This window comes from Oculina patagonica, chromosome 6 (genome assembly GCF_052425735.1).
Source record: "Oculina patagonica isolate OP01 chromosome 6, crgOcupat, whole genome shotgun sequence".
Lineage (NCBI taxonomy): Eukaryota > Metazoa > Cnidaria > Anthozoa > Scleractinia > Oculinidae > Oculina > Oculina patagonica.
The window spans coordinates 14,055,334-14,072,971 of NC_135763.1; the positions used below are offsets into that span (position 1 = coordinate 14,055,334).

General features: G+C 36.1%; 3 protein-coding genes and 1 pseudogene across 3 annotated transcripts; all 4 read right to left on the reverse strand.

Annotated features, from left to right (window-relative positions):
• Positions 1-1,495: 1,495 nt before the first annotated feature.
• Positions 1,496-2,704, reverse strand: LOC144656065 (putative G-protein coupled receptor 45; annotated as a pseudogene).
• An 819-nt stretch (positions 2,705-3,523) lies between these two features.
• On the reverse strand, positions 3,524-5,886 carry LOC144659025 (putative G-protein coupled receptor 63). The gene is made up of 2 exons (XM_078519558.1): positions 5,805-5,886; positions 3,524-4,947 (listed from the first exon to the last, which is right to left on the reverse strand). Exons 1-2 carry the CDS (start codon positions 5,884-5,886, stop codon positions 4,085-4,087), a joined length of 945 nt encoding a protein of 314 aa, XP_078375684.1. The 3' UTR covers positions 3,524-4,084.
• Positions 5,887-12,729: 6,843 nt separating this feature from the next.
• On the reverse strand, positions 12,730-15,695 carry LOC144656066 (putative G-protein coupled receptor 63). The gene is made up of 2 exons (XM_078516285.1): positions 15,606-15,695; positions 12,730-13,618 (listed from the first exon to the last, which is right to left on the reverse strand). The coding sequence occupies exons 1-2, from the start codon at positions 15,693-15,695 to the stop codon at positions 12,767-12,769; spliced, it is 942 nt and encodes a 313-aa protein (XP_078372411.1). The 3' UTR covers positions 12,730-12,766.
• A 560-nt stretch (positions 15,696-16,255) lies between these two features.
• On the reverse strand, positions 16,256-17,525 carry LOC144656515 (uncharacterized). The gene has a single exon (XM_078516738.1). It carries the CDS (start codon positions 17,506-17,508, stop codon positions 16,414-16,416), a length of 1,095 nt encoding a protein of 364 aa, XP_078372864.1. The 5' UTR covers positions 17,509-17,525; the 3' UTR covers positions 16,256-16,413.
• Between the last annotated feature and the right edge of the window lie 113 nt (positions 17,526-17,638).

Sequence of the window (17,638 nt, forward strand, 5' to 3'; positions counted from 1 at the left end):
ATATATGAGAAACACCAGCGAACAAGTTTGATTAAGCGCTTTAATTCAATTCTTAATTCAGGTAAAATGCCTGAGACGAGGTGCCACGGTCTTGTTACACCAAAATATAAATCAGGAGGAGGAAGTGATCCATCAAATTATTGGAGAATTTGTGTTTCAAGTTGTCTGGGAAAATGTTTACGTTCTATTTTGAACCAAAGACTGCTTAAGCATGTCAACTCTTGTAATTTTCTCCACAATTCTCAGATTGGATTCCTATCAAATAATCGTATAGCAGACCATATTTTGCATTAAGAACGTTAGCAGATTAATGTGTGCATAACCATAACGAGAAAATCTACGCTTGTTTCGTAGATTTCAAAAAAGCTTTTGACTAAGTTTGCCATGATGGTCACTTATTAAAGCTATTAAAAATAAATGTCGGAGGTTGCTTTTACAGTTTAAAGTACATCTAGATTAAGCATTTACAACGAGTTCCTCTGCCTTTTCCCCTTGCCTACCAAGGACGTATATATACGTCCTCTCTAATGTCACGCAACGACCGAGGACGTATATATACGTCCTCAACCAAAAGACATCACTGAAAGCCTGGTTGTTCGCGATGCCTTGAATAAATCATCCCCGGTTGTTGAGAAGATCTAGCACTACTTTTGAAACACCGCTGACCCAATAAAATTGCTTTTTGCTCGGACAATGTACAAAATGGCGGCTTGTGTGCGTGAAGGCGGAATGGACACAGATGAAGCTATTGCTGAATTTTTTGCCGATCGCGACTCTGATGTAAGCGATTTAAGCCACAGCGAATTAATGCCAAGTGATTCTAAAGAGTATGAACAAAAAGAAGAAGAAGGTGGCGAAGAAGAAGCCTCGATCGATCGAAGAAATTGAACCTCCAAATGCACATGGTCAAGGAGTTCGCCGGGGAGCTGTACGAGTCAACAGTACAGTAAGAGAATGCGGAAAAGGCAGAGGAACTCGTTGTAAATGCTTAATCTAGATGTACTTTAATATTTTATCTGAAAAGATGCTATTGCTTAGCCAAATTTAGAATCTCATTAAAAATTCAATATGGCCGCCGGTAGCTTGGTGTGTTTGGCTCTGGTAGGCAAGGGGTTAAAAGTTTGTACTTGAACTCTAAATGTTCCATAAAAATTGGAAAAAAAAAAACGAAACACGATCCTTTCAATATGCAAGAGGGGTACGACAAGGTTGTATCTTAAGTCCGTTACTGTTTAACCTCTTTATTAATAGCACCACTTTTCTTTCGGAAATATTTTATCTGATCCTTTGTCCAACCAAACGGCGCAAAATTAGACTCACTTTTATATGCGAACGATTTAGTCATATTGTCAAATCTAAAACAGGATTGCAAAATTGTTATCTTCCTCTTGCAACTCATGGATGTTACGTATCAATCCTAAAAGGGGTATAGTTTTCATATAGACTGAATAAAGTCATCGAAAATGTTCAATGTTCTGGTAACCAGAAACCCTGGTTTCCACTGATTACTTCGTAAAGGTAATAACAATGGTTCTAGTAAGAATTTCTAAATGCAAAATATTTGTGATTAGTTGCTTAATTCTCATTACTGTTTGATTCCCGTTGTACTTATATCTTCAGGAGAAATTTTATGGTCATAATTCCCGATCCACCGTTTGTTTATTAACGTATCTAACAAGTGTAACAATATTGAAATTCTTATGATTCCTCGCCGTTTTCTTTACAACAAAACTTCCTTACGATACTTCTTACGCTATCTCTAATTTCCTTTATCCTCCAATAGTAAAGCAAGGGATTGAAAAACGATGAAGAAAACAGAATGGCCCCGCAAACATTCTGGGCTCCTGCTGCTAAGTTAGTTCCGAATTTGTCCTGAATGCTGATTACCAAAAGACAACACACGTAGGGTACGTAACTTAGTAAAAATATTGCAAGAATATACAGAATTGTAAATACAGATTTTTTGTATTTTTCGATGTCAATGGTGTTTTGATTTGTTTGCACTTGACTTTGATGTTCACGTATGATTAAAAAAAAACTTTGAAATAAGCGAAGACGGTGACAAGGAAACAAAAGGCCGCCCCCAGAACTAAAATAACCATAAATACACCGGATTTGTCATTCGTATAATACCAATTATACATGCGACATGCGTAGAACACAGTTAGCAAAACTGCAAACATGATATAAATAACAACGACTCGACGCACCGTAAGAAGAGTTCTTCGGCTCATATGCAGCCATCTTTCTACAGCTATTATTGTCATGACCAGACCTGTTAGGGTGGAAAGGTAGTATGCAACACTTTCTGTGATAACACCAGCAATGCAGTACATCTTTCTGTTCCCAGCTAATTCCATCAGTTGGTACACCACATAAAATGGTTGACTTAGTAACCCAGTGCAAAAGTCTGTGAAGGCCAAACCAGCAAGAAGAACATAGGATGGAGTCCTGAGAGACGGGTTCTTCCAAATTGCCGCCAAAATGAAAGCATTTGCTACCACTGCCATCGGTGCTAAAAGTGAGATGACAACACTGAATGTAAGAAGTACCTGATAGTAAACTGAGTTGCTTTTACTGGCATTTAGAGAAAACGGAAACCAACACCAGCTGTCCGGTAAACGAGAAGAATTGAAGGCCATTGCCGAGAGTTACTCTGAAGCCTCGAACGGATTCACTTTAAAGGATGTGCACGGTGAATTTTCGCTTTTCCACTTTTATAGCCCTTGCTAATTCGTTTTTTCCTGCCTTTCCCTAGCAGTTGAGTGAAGGTTGTCTTGTGATTTTTAAAAATTCGAATGGTACGTAACTGAATAATTTTGATTCGGCGTGGATAGGTCAGCCAATTTAGAATTTTATCAGGCGGAACTGAGCATCATGCAAAGATCACAAATAACACAAAACACCTTGGGAGAGTTCAATTGTATTGATTAAATCGGTTTAATTGCATAATACTAAGATTGAATTTCCTATGCATTCTCAAAGTTGATTTTATAAGAGAAGATTTGTTTAATTTCCATAAATGTTCGTTTAAATTCTCTTTCCAGACGAAATGTTCTTCTTCTTGACGAACATCAGTAAAAAATGAACAAGAGCACTGCTGGGCTATGAAACTTTTCAAAGTAGAATACAGCAACTGTCTCTTAAGTTGTTTACATTTGTCTCCTTTAGTTAATTTGTACATCCCCGAGACACCCAGTTTTCTAATGGAAGAACTTTTAGAAATCTCCCCTAATTTAATTAAAAGTGGCAATAAAAGTTATGAAAATTGGATGTATTGTTAAGGAAACTCTGCTTTCTTTATGATGGAAATTACATCGCTGTGTTTGTTCATTACGAGATATGCATGTAAAGATCACTTTCCTTCTACATGGTGAAAATTCGAGCATTTCTGTTAGAAAAAGAAGTCAATTTATAGTCAGTGATTTGTACAGGGAAATATTAAAAAAACCCAGCAAACAAGTTTGATTACAGATGAAACAATCTTTATTCATCTCACAGTGTCATTACTAATAGGAAATGGAATCTTAAAAGGAGTGTTGTCTCCTTCATAGCAACAGCCACAACCTGGCTTTCAAAGATTACTTCTAAACGTTACTTTCAAGGTTTCTATTATTGCTAAATGCAAAAAAGATCAGATAGTCATCACTAAACCATAATTTTTTCCATTAGCTAACAAGTGTTACAATATTGAAATTTATCATGATGCCTCTACGTTTTCTTTATAACATACCTTCCTTTCCATATTTTTTGCACTATCAGTCCCTTATTTACTTTATCCTCCAATAGTAAAGCAAGGAATTAAAAAACGACAAAGAAAACAGAAAGATAGCACAGACACGGCAGAGGTTGATTCGGATCTGCCATCCGCGCGCATAATAGAACTAGGCTGGTTTCTACTACTTGTAATTAAACATTACTTGCAAGATTTCTATTATTTCTGTTTTTGTTCAGTATCAGTGGCTAGAATCACATGACAGTAAGACTAACGTAGTACTGATATTTTGAGGAATAAGCAAGTAGTCATCATAAAACCACTGATTGTTTTTTGAATATGTAACAAGTGTTCCACTATAAGAATATGTCATGATTCATCTACGTTCTCTTTACAACATACCTTCCTAACCATAGGCCTTACACTATCTCTTATTTCCTTTATTCTCCAGTAGTAAAGCAAGGGATTGAAAAATGATGAAGAAAACACAATGGCCCCGCAAACATTCTGGGTTGCTACCGCGAAGTCAGTTCCAAATTTGTCCATAATTCTGATCACCAAAAGGCAACACACGTAGGGAACGTAACTCATTAAAAATATGGCAAGAATATACAGAATTGTGAATATAGATTTTTTGTATTTTTGGATGTCAATGGCGTTTTGATTTGTTTGCACTTGACTTTGATGCTCACGTATGATTCGAAAAACTTTGAAGTAAGCGAAGACGGTGACAAGGAAACAAGAGGCTGCCCCTAGAGCTAAAATAACCATAAATACACCGAAGTAGTCATTCGTATAATACCAATTGTACATGCGACAACTGTAAAATGCAATTAGCAAAACTACAAACGTGATATAAATAATAACGACTCGACGCACTGTTAGAAGAGATCTTCGGCTCATATGCAGCCATCTTTCTACAGCTATTATTGTCATGACGATGACTGTTAGAGAGGAAAAGTAGTATCCAACAATTTCCGTGATAACACCAGCAATGCAGAACCACTTTCTGTTCCCAGCCAATCCCGCTAAACGGTACATAACAAAAAATGGTTGACTCAGTAACCCAGTGCAAAAGTCTGTGAAGGCCAAACCAGCAAGAAGAACATAAGATGGAGTCTTTAGAGACGGGCTCCTCCAAATTGCTACCATAATGCATGCGTTGCCCAACACTGCCATCGGTGCTAGTAGTAAGGTGACAACACACGTTGTAAGGGTTACCTGATAGTAAGCTAAGGAACTGTGAGTAGATAAAATCGAACACCAGCTGACCGGTAAACGAGAGGAATTGACGGCCATTTCCCCGAGTATCCCTGAATCTTTCAACGGCTCCACGGAAAAGGACGTGCACAGTGATTTTTAGCTTTTAATCTTGTTTGTTGGTCTTGCAAATTTTCTTATTCCTTTTCTTCCAAGACAAGTCTGTGTGGACACTATCTTGTGATATCTAATTTCTTAAAGTGTGTGTATTTAATTCGGTTTGGCTCTGTGTGCCAACTGAACTGTATGGTGTTGAAAAGGTAACGTAGCTAAATTAAAAATTATACAAACATCACAAATAGCTCGAAACAACTTGGGGGAGCTTTCTAATCATATCACCTTTTAGTAAGCTCCTTCAATTATTTTGCTTTTGATTGTTTCTCAAATTGAAGGGTTTCTTCGCTAACTTTGTAATTTTTTGCCATAGGAACCCCTAACATACAATTTATTTTTTTTTTCTTTTTCAGCGCAATTCAATAGTAAAGAAATTGCAGCTGTCGGGTTTAAAACTGTATAATTACTTGAGACAAACCAGATTTTTATTAAATATTTTTTGCACACTTTCAAACAGAAATTGGGTCTGATGAGAAAATTGCTATTGAAATAAAGCACACTCGAAGGAAAGAATTCATTGTAGACACTTTTGGCATAACAGTTCAATTGGTATTGAAGACCATGGGGACAAACGAATCACTTGATGCCTTACTAAAAGCTGCTAAATAGTCTAAAAAGCTGCATGGTTGAAAATCAACCGCCATAATGAGAATGTTTCCTAGCACTGCCATCGGTGCTAGTGAAGTGAGGTGACAACACACGCTGTAAGAGTAACCTGATAGTACTGAGGAAATGGCATTTAGAGGAGTTATAAACAAACACCAGCTGTCCGGTAAACGAGAGGAATTAAAGGCCATTGCCGAGAGTTACTTTGAAACTTCGAAAATTAACAGCTTCACGGAAAAGGACATGCACTTACACTTGTTTATGGTTCTTGCGAAATTTCGTATTTCTTTTCTTCAAAGACAATCCTGTGAACTCTATCTTTTGACATCTAATTTCCTGAAGTGAGTGTATGTTTAATTCGGTTTGGCTCTGTATACCAACTGAACTCTTTGGTGTTGAAAAAGTAACGTATCTAAGCTAAAAATCATACAAACATCTCAAATAGCTCGAAACAACTTGGGGGAGCTTTCTAATCATTTTACCTTAATCTCCTTTTATTTGTTTTAGTAAGCTCCTTCAATTATTTTGCGTTTGATTGTTTCTCTAATGAAAGGGTTTCTTGGCTAACTTTGTAATTTTCTGCCATAGGAACCCCTTAACATACAATTCATTTTTTTTCTTTTGATAATTGATCTGATGAGAGCATTGCCCATTTAGCATACTTATGGCTAAACTGTTAATTTGGTTTGAGAGGGATAAACAAAGATCAATAAAATCTTTTTAACCTTACAAGAATGATTAATATTTAATTAAAAGCTATTCATGTTATGAACACTGGGTACTATTGTAAGAGTCTCTAGCTCTCTGCATGAGCTGGTGGAAAGTTGAAATGAAAATCTGGTGCTACGAGCTTTGCTCCTGAAGAAAATTCTAGCACTTCAAAGAATAATGAAATCCATTCTTTTACTTTTTAGCAGGAAAGTTATGACTGTCATGAAAACGCCTTATTACAAGTGACTTTCTTGTGGCAATGCCTTTGAAAGAAGATCAAATTCATAAAAAAAGTCTTGTTTGGGAAGACAAAATAGAACCAATTAAATCCGGGAAAATCACACGATCATCATTCCTCTTACAGTATCATTACAATAAGTAAGTAGTGGAATATAAATGGAGTCTTTGTATTTCTCATAGCAGTAGCCAAAAACCCTGCCTTCCACTGAATGCTTCCTTATGGAAATTACAAGGTTTCTATTATTTCTATTTGTAATTTTCATTTGCGATCACCCAGTAAAATCTCAGGACTACGTGACGCACGATGTTATGATATTTCGAGAAGACATTTAAGGGTCATCATTTTTCAACGTTGTTGTTTAAAGTATCTCACAAGTTTTACAATAGTTAAGTTATTATGATCCGTCTCCGTTTTCGTTACAAAATAAGTTCCTTAGGATACTTCTCACGCTATCTTTAATTTCCTTTATCCTCCAACAGTAAAGCAAGGGATTGAAAAACGACGAAGAAAACACAACGGCAGTGCATGCATTAATGGCCGCAACGTGCGATTTGTCGCCCTTATTTTCTAAAAAGTAGACTAGTAAGCAACACAAATAAGACATGTAACTCAACACAAAAACTCCAAGAATATAAAGAATTGTGAAGATAGACTTTTTGAATTTTTCCATGTTAATAGCGTTTTCATTTGTTTGCACTTGAATTTGATGGTTACGTATGATTCGAAAAACTTTTAAATAAGCAAAGACAGTGAGACCGATACAAAGTGCTGCGGACAAAAAGTAGAGAGCAAGCAATACATTTCTGATCCCTTTGTTTCCCCTCCAGTACATGCGAGCAGCTAACATGACAACTAGAAAAACTGCAAACAGAACGTAGATAATAACGACTCGACGAACTGTAAGAAGAGATCGCCGGCTCATGTGCAGCCATCTTTCTACAGCTACCATCGTGATCACGACGAACGTCAAGGAAGAAAAATAAAGTGCGACGCTTTCCGCGACTACTCCAGCAATGCAAAACATCTCTATGTTCCCTATTAATTCAGCCAATCGGTATATAACATAAAAAGGCTGACTTAGTAGCCCAGTGCAAAAGTCTGTAAAGGCCAAACCAGCAAGAAGAACATAAGATGGAGTCCTGAGAGACGGGCTCTTCCAAATTGACGCCATAATCAAAGCATTTCCCACCACTGCCATCGGTGCTAGAAGTGAGGTGACAACACAGGCTGTAAGGGTTATCTGATAGTAAACTGAGGCACCTTCACTGGCGTTATAAATAGGTGGAAACAAACACCAACTGTCCCGTAAACGCGAGAAATTGAAGGACATTTCAAGTTTCGGACAATTTCAAGGCAAAGGAAGAGGCTGAAGATTGCTCTTTTTGGTAAATTTGCGGCCTATGGTGATTTCTTCACTTCCACTCTCCCCTGGCCATTCAGTGAACACAATCGTGGTATTTAGTTCCAACTATGTATACTTTGAATTCGGCGTACAATATTATACCAACTATACTGCTTGGGCTTGGAAATTAAACCAGGCTGAGCTAAAAATCGTAAAAGCAAAACAAGTAACACAAAACAACTTGGGGGAGATTTCTTCATTAAATCAGCCTAATGTCAAATAATTTGTTTCATTGATCGTGTTTAATTATTAATTTGGCCTTCACTTGGTTTTCTTAAGGGTTCTTATTTCATGGAAAATATGTTTACAATTTCGTGCCAAAAGAACTCTTAACAATTCTTCTTTTGTTTTCGTGCAATTCAATAGGAAGGAAAAACAGCTGTCAATTTTTTATTCGTGATATAACGACCACGCTCCTAGTTAAAAATTTGTTTGCTCACTTTCAAACAGATTCATTCTGGTGAAAAAGCTGCTTTCAAAGAGATCCCACTGCTAAAAAATTACTCAGTTTGAACACTTGAGAGTTCCTTTGGCACGAAACTGTAAAAATATTAAATTGGTTTGGAAATCCATAAGGATAAACAATGATGAAATTGTTTTTAATCTTCCAGTAATGACTCATAGTTTAATTTAAAGCTAGATGTTATAAAAATTGGTTATTATAAGGATCTCTCTGCATTAACTGGTAGAAAGTTGAATTAAAGATCTACTGCTACGAGCTTTGCCCATAAAAGCAAATTCTAGCATATCCGAGATTAATAAAATCAATTAATTCATTTACTTTTTGCAGAAAGTTTTATGGCCGTTGTGAAAACTCTTTATTACAAACCATCTTGTGACAATGACTTTGAAATCAAAATTCTGTTGTGATAAAAAGTGACTTATACAGGAAAAGTAAATAAAAATTAATTCAATCAGACAAATAGGTTTTTATAATTACTGACCAAACGAGTCTTTATTTAAGTCACTAACCAACGAGAGGGAAAAAAATTAGACTTGACCCCGCGATCCAACAAAAAAAAATTCCGGTCAGCGGTTGACTTTAAAAAGAAAAACACTTGACCTCGATGAGTTTTATACCTGAGCCCGCGATATGGTCACGTGATACTGGTCAGCGGACACCTTGCATTGACAGCTGTCAATTGGCCATAACGTGGATGCCCAGTATCAGAGATTAGGGTTAATCTATTTCTGAAGTGGGCGACGTACGTTGGTACGCGCCCACGAGCCATGCTGCTAGCTATGATGACCATGAAAACTGAAGTTCTTGGTTTTCCTATTTCTGTGGATTTTCTATGGTTATGGGGCTCCGCTCTGCGGCCTTTTGGGCCGCTGTGGAGCTCCGTTATTATTATGCAAAGGAAATGACATCTTAAAAAGAACCGTCCGAAAAGCACGGGAAATTCAGTTGTAAGGTCTCAAACTGTAGAATAATAGCAATGCTTCTTGATAAAGAATAGTTTGCTTACTAATAAACAGAAACAACACTGATGAGAAAAATTCTATTGGAAAATAGTACAATGGAAGAAAATTATTATTTTGGACACTCTAGGGTCGTAAATAATTAAATTGTTTTGGCGGAAGCCCAACGAAAAAAAAAAACTTAAAATTTATCTGGACCTTCCAGGAATAACTCGCATTTTACTTAAAAGCTACATGTTAAAAAAATACGCCTATTTTAATCTAATGCCACTGTATTTGTAGTGAGCTTGATAAATTATTTTATTTTTAATAAAAGCGGTATGAAAAACCTCATTTTGACAATTAAGTTGGTTTGGAAGCCCATGGGGGAAAATACTCATCCAAAACCATTGTAATTAACCCTTAAAGGGACACTATCACGGGGATTTTACTGCTTTTGGTTAAAAAGTGCCAAAATTGGCAAAGTGGCCTTCTCGCATAGTAAATTCACCTAGTGCATCAAGATAATTGTTGTTGAAGGAAGAAGGGGGTCATAATAATGTCCAAAAGTTTTTCTAGTTTACAAGAGCAGAACTAGTCCACAAGAGCAGCCTGACTTATTCTAGTTGAGATCAAAAGTTCCTGATGATATCACATAACTACCACATGTTTTGAGCTTCAGTGCACTGGCATAGTAACTTAAAACAAAACTGGACCACTATTCGTAGGTTTCCATATGTCTTCAGGCTCTTGATTTTTTGAAGTGAAGCTGGTGACAGTGTCCCTTTAAGGAATTACTCCTTCTTTAATTGAAAGCTGTAAATTTTGGTATTATAACGGTGTCTCTACATGAACCTGAACAAGGCTAAATTGAAAAACGTGTGTTTTAAGGTTTGCTCAAGTTGGAAATTTTTTGCACTTCAGAGAAAGATGAAAAAACCTAACTTATTTATTTCATGGCTGCAGTTAAAGCGCGTTTACAATCCAATCCATCTTCCACTGAATATTTAATTGACTATAAGGGACGGACCATTATTTTTTTGGAGGGGGGGGGATGAAAAATATTGAAAACAATTGTTTGCAGGGCCTGGAAAGACAAAATAATTTGTTTGCAAACACGATATGTATAACAAAAAATAGTAAGAATTTCAAAAAAAAATGTTTGCAGAGGTGCATAAACTAAAAAAAAAAAGTTTGCAGAGGAAAATTTTTCTCTCTCCCCCCCCCCCTCCAAGAAAATAATGGTCCGTCCCTAAAAGTAAGCGAAATAAGACTCCGACGTTTTGAAGTCATCTTGACTCCATCATCAAGTAGAAAGAAAGATACCCGGGGGGTACCCAACAAAGTTTTGTACAGGGAGGCTCCGCCCCGAGCTCTTACCCCTTACCCTTTTATGTACCCCTTTCATATACCTGAAAGTCATGGTATAGACTTAAAACATGACGTTTTCTTGTCATTTTCAAGTAGCGCTTAATGAATTGAAATAATGCAGCCATAAATTCGAAATATTTTAATTAAAGGCCCTTTCAAAAACCTAAATGACAGATTTCCATACCCTTTCGCATACCTAAACTCGTGAAATACCTACTCTTTTATATATCTGAATCCTGAAAAAGGTACCCCTTTCGGGCGGAGCCTCCCCGAGAGGCCATTATAGGGAGTACCCCCCCTCCCCGGGGAAAGATAACGGTCGAGTTCCATTAAATACAAATAAAGGTGACAGAGTATGTTAGAATATTTTCGCGGTAATTAGCGTTCAAAGCGTACTGCATTAAAGTATATAAATCGAATATCGAAATGTTCTCTTATTAGAATTCTTCCAATATTGCTTTTAAGATCAAAATTGTTTTTAGACAAAGTGACGTGCGCCGAAAAGGTAAATAAAATTTATTAAATACGGCTTCTTATTATTTTTTTTATCACACTTCAAACCCTCTTCACCCATCTAACAGTATCATGACAATAAGTAAGTAATGCGGGAATATTAAAGAATCGTATTTTCCTTTGCGCTAGCCAATAAACATGGTTTCCACTGACTACTTTGTAAAAGTATATTACAAGGTTTCTTTTATTCCTAAATACAATTTCCATTTGCATTTCGTTACTATATATGTGATGCACGTTGTGCTGATATTTTGAGTAAAAATATGATGGTCATTATTCCTCGACCTTCACGTCCTTCACTGTAAAGGACTTGCACAGTGAATTTTGGCTTTTCCACTTGTTATGGTCCCTGCTCATTCCCTCATTTTTACTCTTCTCTGGCAATTCTGTGAAACTTATCTTATATTTAATTAACATTGATATTTAATTCTGGAGTAACGTGGCTACGTATGCCAAATGAAGTGCTTGGTAAATTAAACCAAGCTAAACTAAAACTCGTACAAACATCACAAAGAACAACTTGGGGGAGCCTTATACATCAAATTAACCTAATGGCATTGTATTTGCTTATCTGTGCTTGTTTAATTATTTTGCATTTAATTGTTTCTCTAATTGATGGGGTTCTATCTCACGAGTGTAATATAAGTTTGTGATATCCCGCCACGTGAACTCTTTACAAACCTTATTTTTTCGCTGCAAATCAATAGCAAAGATGATGTAGTTGTCAAGTTTCGGATTTTTTTGTGGCTTCCACAGGAAAACTAAATAAAAATGAATTAAATCAGAAAATAGGTTTTTATAAATACCCCCTCCTCTCCCCACTATTACCCTCTTCTAACACGTTTGAGATTAATCAAATCAGTTTTTTGGTACTTTTTAGCAGGAAACTTTAATGTCTGTCGTGAAAACGCTTTATTACAAACAATCTTGCGACAATGCCTCTGATTACAAGATCAAATAAAACTAATTACATTCGGTAAATAGGTTATGTTATTGCGGGTCAAATGATTTTTTTAGTACTTTTTAGCAGGAAACTTTATGTCTGTCGTGAAAACGCTATATTACAAGATCAAATAAAACTAATTACATCGGCAAATATGTTATTGTTATTGCGGGTCAAATTATCTTTTTTTATATAACAGTATAATTATATTAATTAAAGAAATTGAATATTAACATATTAGGTGTATTTACATTTGTGGTAGTCATTTATCCTGGCTTCCACTGATTACTTCGTAAAGTTATCATTTTTACAGTGGTTTTATTTAGTATTTCTAAATGCAATTTCTATTTTGATTTATTGCTTAGTTCGATTCTCATGACTATTTGATTTCCGTTGCACTGGTATTTTGAGTAGTAATGTGTTGGTCATCATTCCTTAACCACTGTTTGTTTTTTTAAAGTATCTGACAAGTGTTGCGATATTAAAATGTTATGATTCCTCTCCGTTTTGTGGACAACAAAAGTTGGTGACAATGCTTCTCGCACTATCTCTAATTTCCTTTATCCTCCAATAGTAAAGCAAGGGATTCACAAAAGACGAAGAATACACAACGGCCACGCAAGCATTTATGGCCGCTGACGATGATTCATTTTCGAATTTCTCCATAATGAAAACTACCAATAGACAGCACACCAAGGGAACGTAACTCAGTAAAAATATTGCTAGAATATACAGAATTGTAAATAAAGATTTTTTGTATTTTTCGATGTCAATAGCGTTTTGATTCGTTTGTACTTGACTTTGATGTTCGCGTATGATTTGAAAAACTTTGAAATAAGCGTAGATATAGAGAACGAAGCAGAGTACTGCCCCTAAAAGAAAAATAACAAAAGTTACACTTACGAGTTCGTTCATATAATACCTACCGTACAGGCGACAAGAAAAAAACACAATTAGCAAAACTACAAACGCAATATAAATAATAACGACACGACGCACTGTAAGAAGAGATCTGCGGCTCATATGCAGCCATCTTTCTAAAGCTATTATTGTCATGACGATGACTGTTAGAGAGGAAAAGTAGCTACCAACGATTTCTGCGATAACACCAACATTACAGAACAACTTTATGTTTCCTGTTAATTCCGCCACTCGGGAAATAACAAAAAATGGCTGACTTAGTAGCCCAGTGCAAAAGTCTGTGAAGGCCAAACCAGCAAGAAGAACATAAGATGGAGTCCTCAGAGACGGTTTCTTCCAAATTGCCGCCATAATCAAAGCATTTCCCACCACTGCCATCGGTGCTAGAAGCGAGGTGACAACAGAAACCGTAAGAGTTACCTGATAGTAAACTGGGCGCTTTTACTTGCATTTGGAATAAATAAAATTCGACACCAGCTGTCCGATAAACTAGAGGAATTGAAGGCCATCACGGAGAGCGACTCCGAAACTGCTTGAATAGCTTCACTGCAAAGGACGTGCACAGTAAATCTTAACTTTTCCACTATATTATTGTCCTTGCTAGAGTATAAAACAAAGTTCTTAAAGGTTGTGAAGTATTTTGTGGTCAGAATTTAACCAAACTGAACGAAAAAATCGTACAAACGTAACAAATAGCACAAAACACCCTGGGGGAGTCACATACAATTGATTACATCGTTCTAATGGCATAATACTTATTGGATTTTATAAAAGACGATTTGTTTAATATTTCTTCAATCGGGTAAAACACTTATTAGATTAATATGGTTTTTACCTGTCTTCCAAATGATTTGTTCTCTCGATGAAAATAAATGAAAAAAGACCGAGAACCCTGCTGGGCATTGAAACTGTCGATGTAGAATATAGGACATACTTTTTCTTGTTAAATTTTCTTCCCTAAATTTTAGGTAGCACATACTAGGTTCTCAAGCGTAGGTCAGTATGGGAACTGAATTATTTTATGTCAAAATTTTAACAGGCTAAGCTACCGATAAACCATTCAGACATACACGTTTCTATTATTTCTAAATGAAGAATTTGTTTTTGTGATCAGTAGATAAGTTCTCATGACGGTAACTTCGCGTTGTTCTGATATTTTGAGGAAAGATAAAAAATTCACAATTGAACAACGGATTGTATTTTTAATTACCTAAAAAGTGTTAGAATGTTAGAATTGAAATCAATGGCAGGAAAGAAGCTGCTGCCAGGATTGAAACTGCCAAACAAAGGCAATGCTTTTCGCAAAAATGTTCTTTGTTACCTTCAAATTACTCATTTCAGGCACTCGAAATTAAATATTTGTTCTAAGAGCCGAAGAGTAAAAGCACACAGCAAGAAATTTTGTGAACCCACAGAAATATCCGTAATATTTTTTTAAAGGGTTCACCGTGATATGAAAACGAACCACCATAAAGATCTCTCTGTACATGCTGGCGCAAAGTTGCACTGAAGGTGTTCTGTTTTGAGCTTATTTATGTTGGAAGTTCTACCATTTGGAAAAAAAATTAAGAAATAAATTAATTTACTTTATATCAGTACATGTTTTATTTTTTAAATTTATTCAAATATCTTCCAAACACGCTTTTAATCAGATGGTGCACAGGACAAATAAAATATATAGCCACTAAAAGTGCAGCAATAGTGCGGGTCAGAACTTCATTCACTACAGTATTACAACAATTATATTGGATTCGGTTTGTTGTGATATACAATCTAGTACTCAAAGGGCGAGGTAAGTGTTATCATCCGAGGCCGAAGGCTAACACCGCCAATTGGTTCACAATGTTAAAGGTTTTATCTCCTATTTGTATTGATCCTGTGGAATTAATAAAGATTTTTTCATTTGTAAAGAAAATTGTTTGTTGGTTTTAATTATTTTTTAGTTTTCTTTTGTAGATCACACACACAATAAATTAAACTGAAAAGTGATTTCTTTATCTCTTAAAAATTCTGCAATTTCAATCACGAAGAAAGCAGAGCGACCTTTACAATATATCCCATTTCTTATAATATGCCACTTTAATTAAACTAGGAGTTATTTCTAAAGAGTTTTTGTTTCAGCAAACTGAGTTTCTGAGAATTTATTTTGTGCAACTTAAATCAGAGAAGATTTCAAAGCCCAGCAGTACGCTCGTTTTCTTCTCTCTTGAACATAGCGAAAAACGGCTGACTTAGTAACCCAGTGCCGAAGTCTGTGAAGGCCATGCCAGCCAGCATGCATGCCGGCCAGAACATAAGATGGAGTCCTTAGAGACGGGTTCTTCCAAATTGCCGCGATAATCAAAGTATTTCCCACCACTGCCATCGGTGCTAGAAGTGAGGTGACAACACTGGTTGTAAGAGTTACTTGAAAGTAAACTGAGGTGTTTTTACTGACTTTTAAAAGAAATAGAAACGAACACCAGTTGTTCGGTAAACGAGGGGCGTTGAAAGCCATCGCCGCGAGTTATTCTGAAGCCTTGAACGGACTCACTGGGAAGGACATGCACGGTGGATTGTGGCTTTTTCACTTTTTATAGTCCTTTCTATTTCGTTTTGTCTTGCCTTTTCCAAGCAATTGAGTGAAGGTTGTCTTGTGATATTAAATTCTGAACGTTACGTAACTAAATAATTTTAATTTGGCGTTGATAGGTCAGCCAACAGAAGTGTTTGTTGTTGATATCTTAATCAGGCTGAACTAGGCATCATGCAAAGATCACAAAGAACACATAACGCCTTGGGGAAATTTAATTGTATTGATTTAATCATCCTAATGGCCTTATTCTTATTATTATTATTATTATTATTATTATTATTATTATTATTATTATTATCATTATTATTATTATTATTATTATTATTATTATTATTTATTACACTTCAAACGATGTTCACTCATCTAACACTATCATTAAAACTAATAAGTAATGAAACATTAAAAGAACCGTATTTTTCATTGTGCTAGCCAATAAACATGGTTTGCACTTTGAAAAAGTAAATTACAACTTTCCTTTTTTTCTTAATACAATTTCTATTTCCGATCAGTTGCTAACTTTTCGTTAACATATATGTGGCTCATGTTGTGCTGATATTTTGATAAAATTAATGATGGTCATCATTCCTCGACCTCTTCTTGTTTCTTAAAGTACCTAACAAGCATTACAATATTAACATCATTATGAATTCTCTCCGTTCTCTTTACAGCGTAACTTCCTTACGATACTTTTTACACTATCTCTGATTTCCTTTATCCTCCAATAGTAAAGCAAAGGATTCAAAAACGACGAAGAAAACACAATGGCCGAGGAAGCATTGAAGGCCACTGCTGATGATTCATTTCCGATTAGGTTCATAATGCTAAATACCAAAACGGAACACACGAAGGGAACATAACTGAGAAAAAATATTGCAAGAATATACAGAATTGTGAATACAGACTTTTTATATTTTTGGATGTCAATGGCGTTTTGATTTGTTTGCACTTGACTTTGATGCTCACGTATGATTTGAAAAACTTTAAAATAAGCGAAGAAAGTGATAAAAATACAAGATGCTGCCCCTAAAATAAAAAGGACAAAAAATGCATTGGACGTTCTTTTTGTATACATGTTGTACACACGACTAGCGAAAAACACAATATTCAAAACTACAACCGTGATATAAATAATAACGACTCGACGCACTGTAAGAAGAGATCTTCGGCTCATATGCAGCCATCTTTCAACAGCCATTATTGTCATGACAATGACTGTTAGAGTGGAAAAGTAGTATCCAACGATTTGTGTGCTAACACCAGCAATGCAGATCATCTTTCTGTTCTCAGCTAATTCCGCTAATTTGTGCATAACGAGAAACGGCTGACTTAAAAACCCAGTGCAGAAGTCTGTGAAGGCCAAACCAGCAAGAAGAACATAAGATGGAGTCCTGAGAGACGGGTTCCTCCAAATTGCCGCCATGATCAAAACATTTCCCACCACTGCCATCGGTGCTAGAAGTGAGGTGACAACACAGGTTATAAGAGTTGACTGATAGTAAACTGGGCTGCTTTTACTGACGTTTGAATGAAATAGAAACAAACACCAGCTGTCCTCTAAACGAGAGGAAATGAAGGCCATTGAAACTTTGAAGGACTTCCACTGAAAACACGTACGTATTGAATTCTGGCTTTCTCGCTTTTTTATGGTCCTTGCTAATTGCCTTAGTCCTACTCTTCCCTTGCAATATGTTGAGTGAACACACTGACTTGATATTAAATTCTGGAAGGTACGCATGTGTGTATTTTAATTCGGCGTGGATCAGTCGGCCAACCGAAGTGTTTGGTGTTGATAATTTTATCAGGCTTAACTAAGCATCATGCAAAGCAGAGCGACCTTTACAATATGTCCCATTTCTATAACATGC

Excerpts from the sequence above, each read along its gene's own strand:
- LOC144659025 (XM_078519558.1), bottom strand. The coding sequence starts at position 5,886 with ATGGCCTTTAATTCCTCTCGTTTACCGGACAGCTGGTGTTTGTTTATA. Across the intron at positions 4,948-5,804 it reads CATTTCCTCAGTACTATCAG|CTTACTATCAGGTAACCCTT; the intron begins GTTACTCTTACA and ends ACAGTTCCTTAG.
- LOC144656066 (XM_078516285.1), bottom strand. The coding sequence starts at position 15,695 with ATGGCTTTCAACGCCCCTCGTTTACCGAACAACTGGTGTTCGTTTCTA. Across the intron at positions 13,619-15,605 it reads ACACCTCAGTTTACTTTCAA|GTAACTCTTACGGTTTCTGT; the intron begins GTAACTCTTACA and ends GTTTACTATCAG.
- LOC144656515 (XM_078516738.1), bottom strand. The coding sequence starts at position 17,508 with ATGCGTACCTTCCAGAATTTAATATCAAGTCAGTGTGTTCACTCAACA.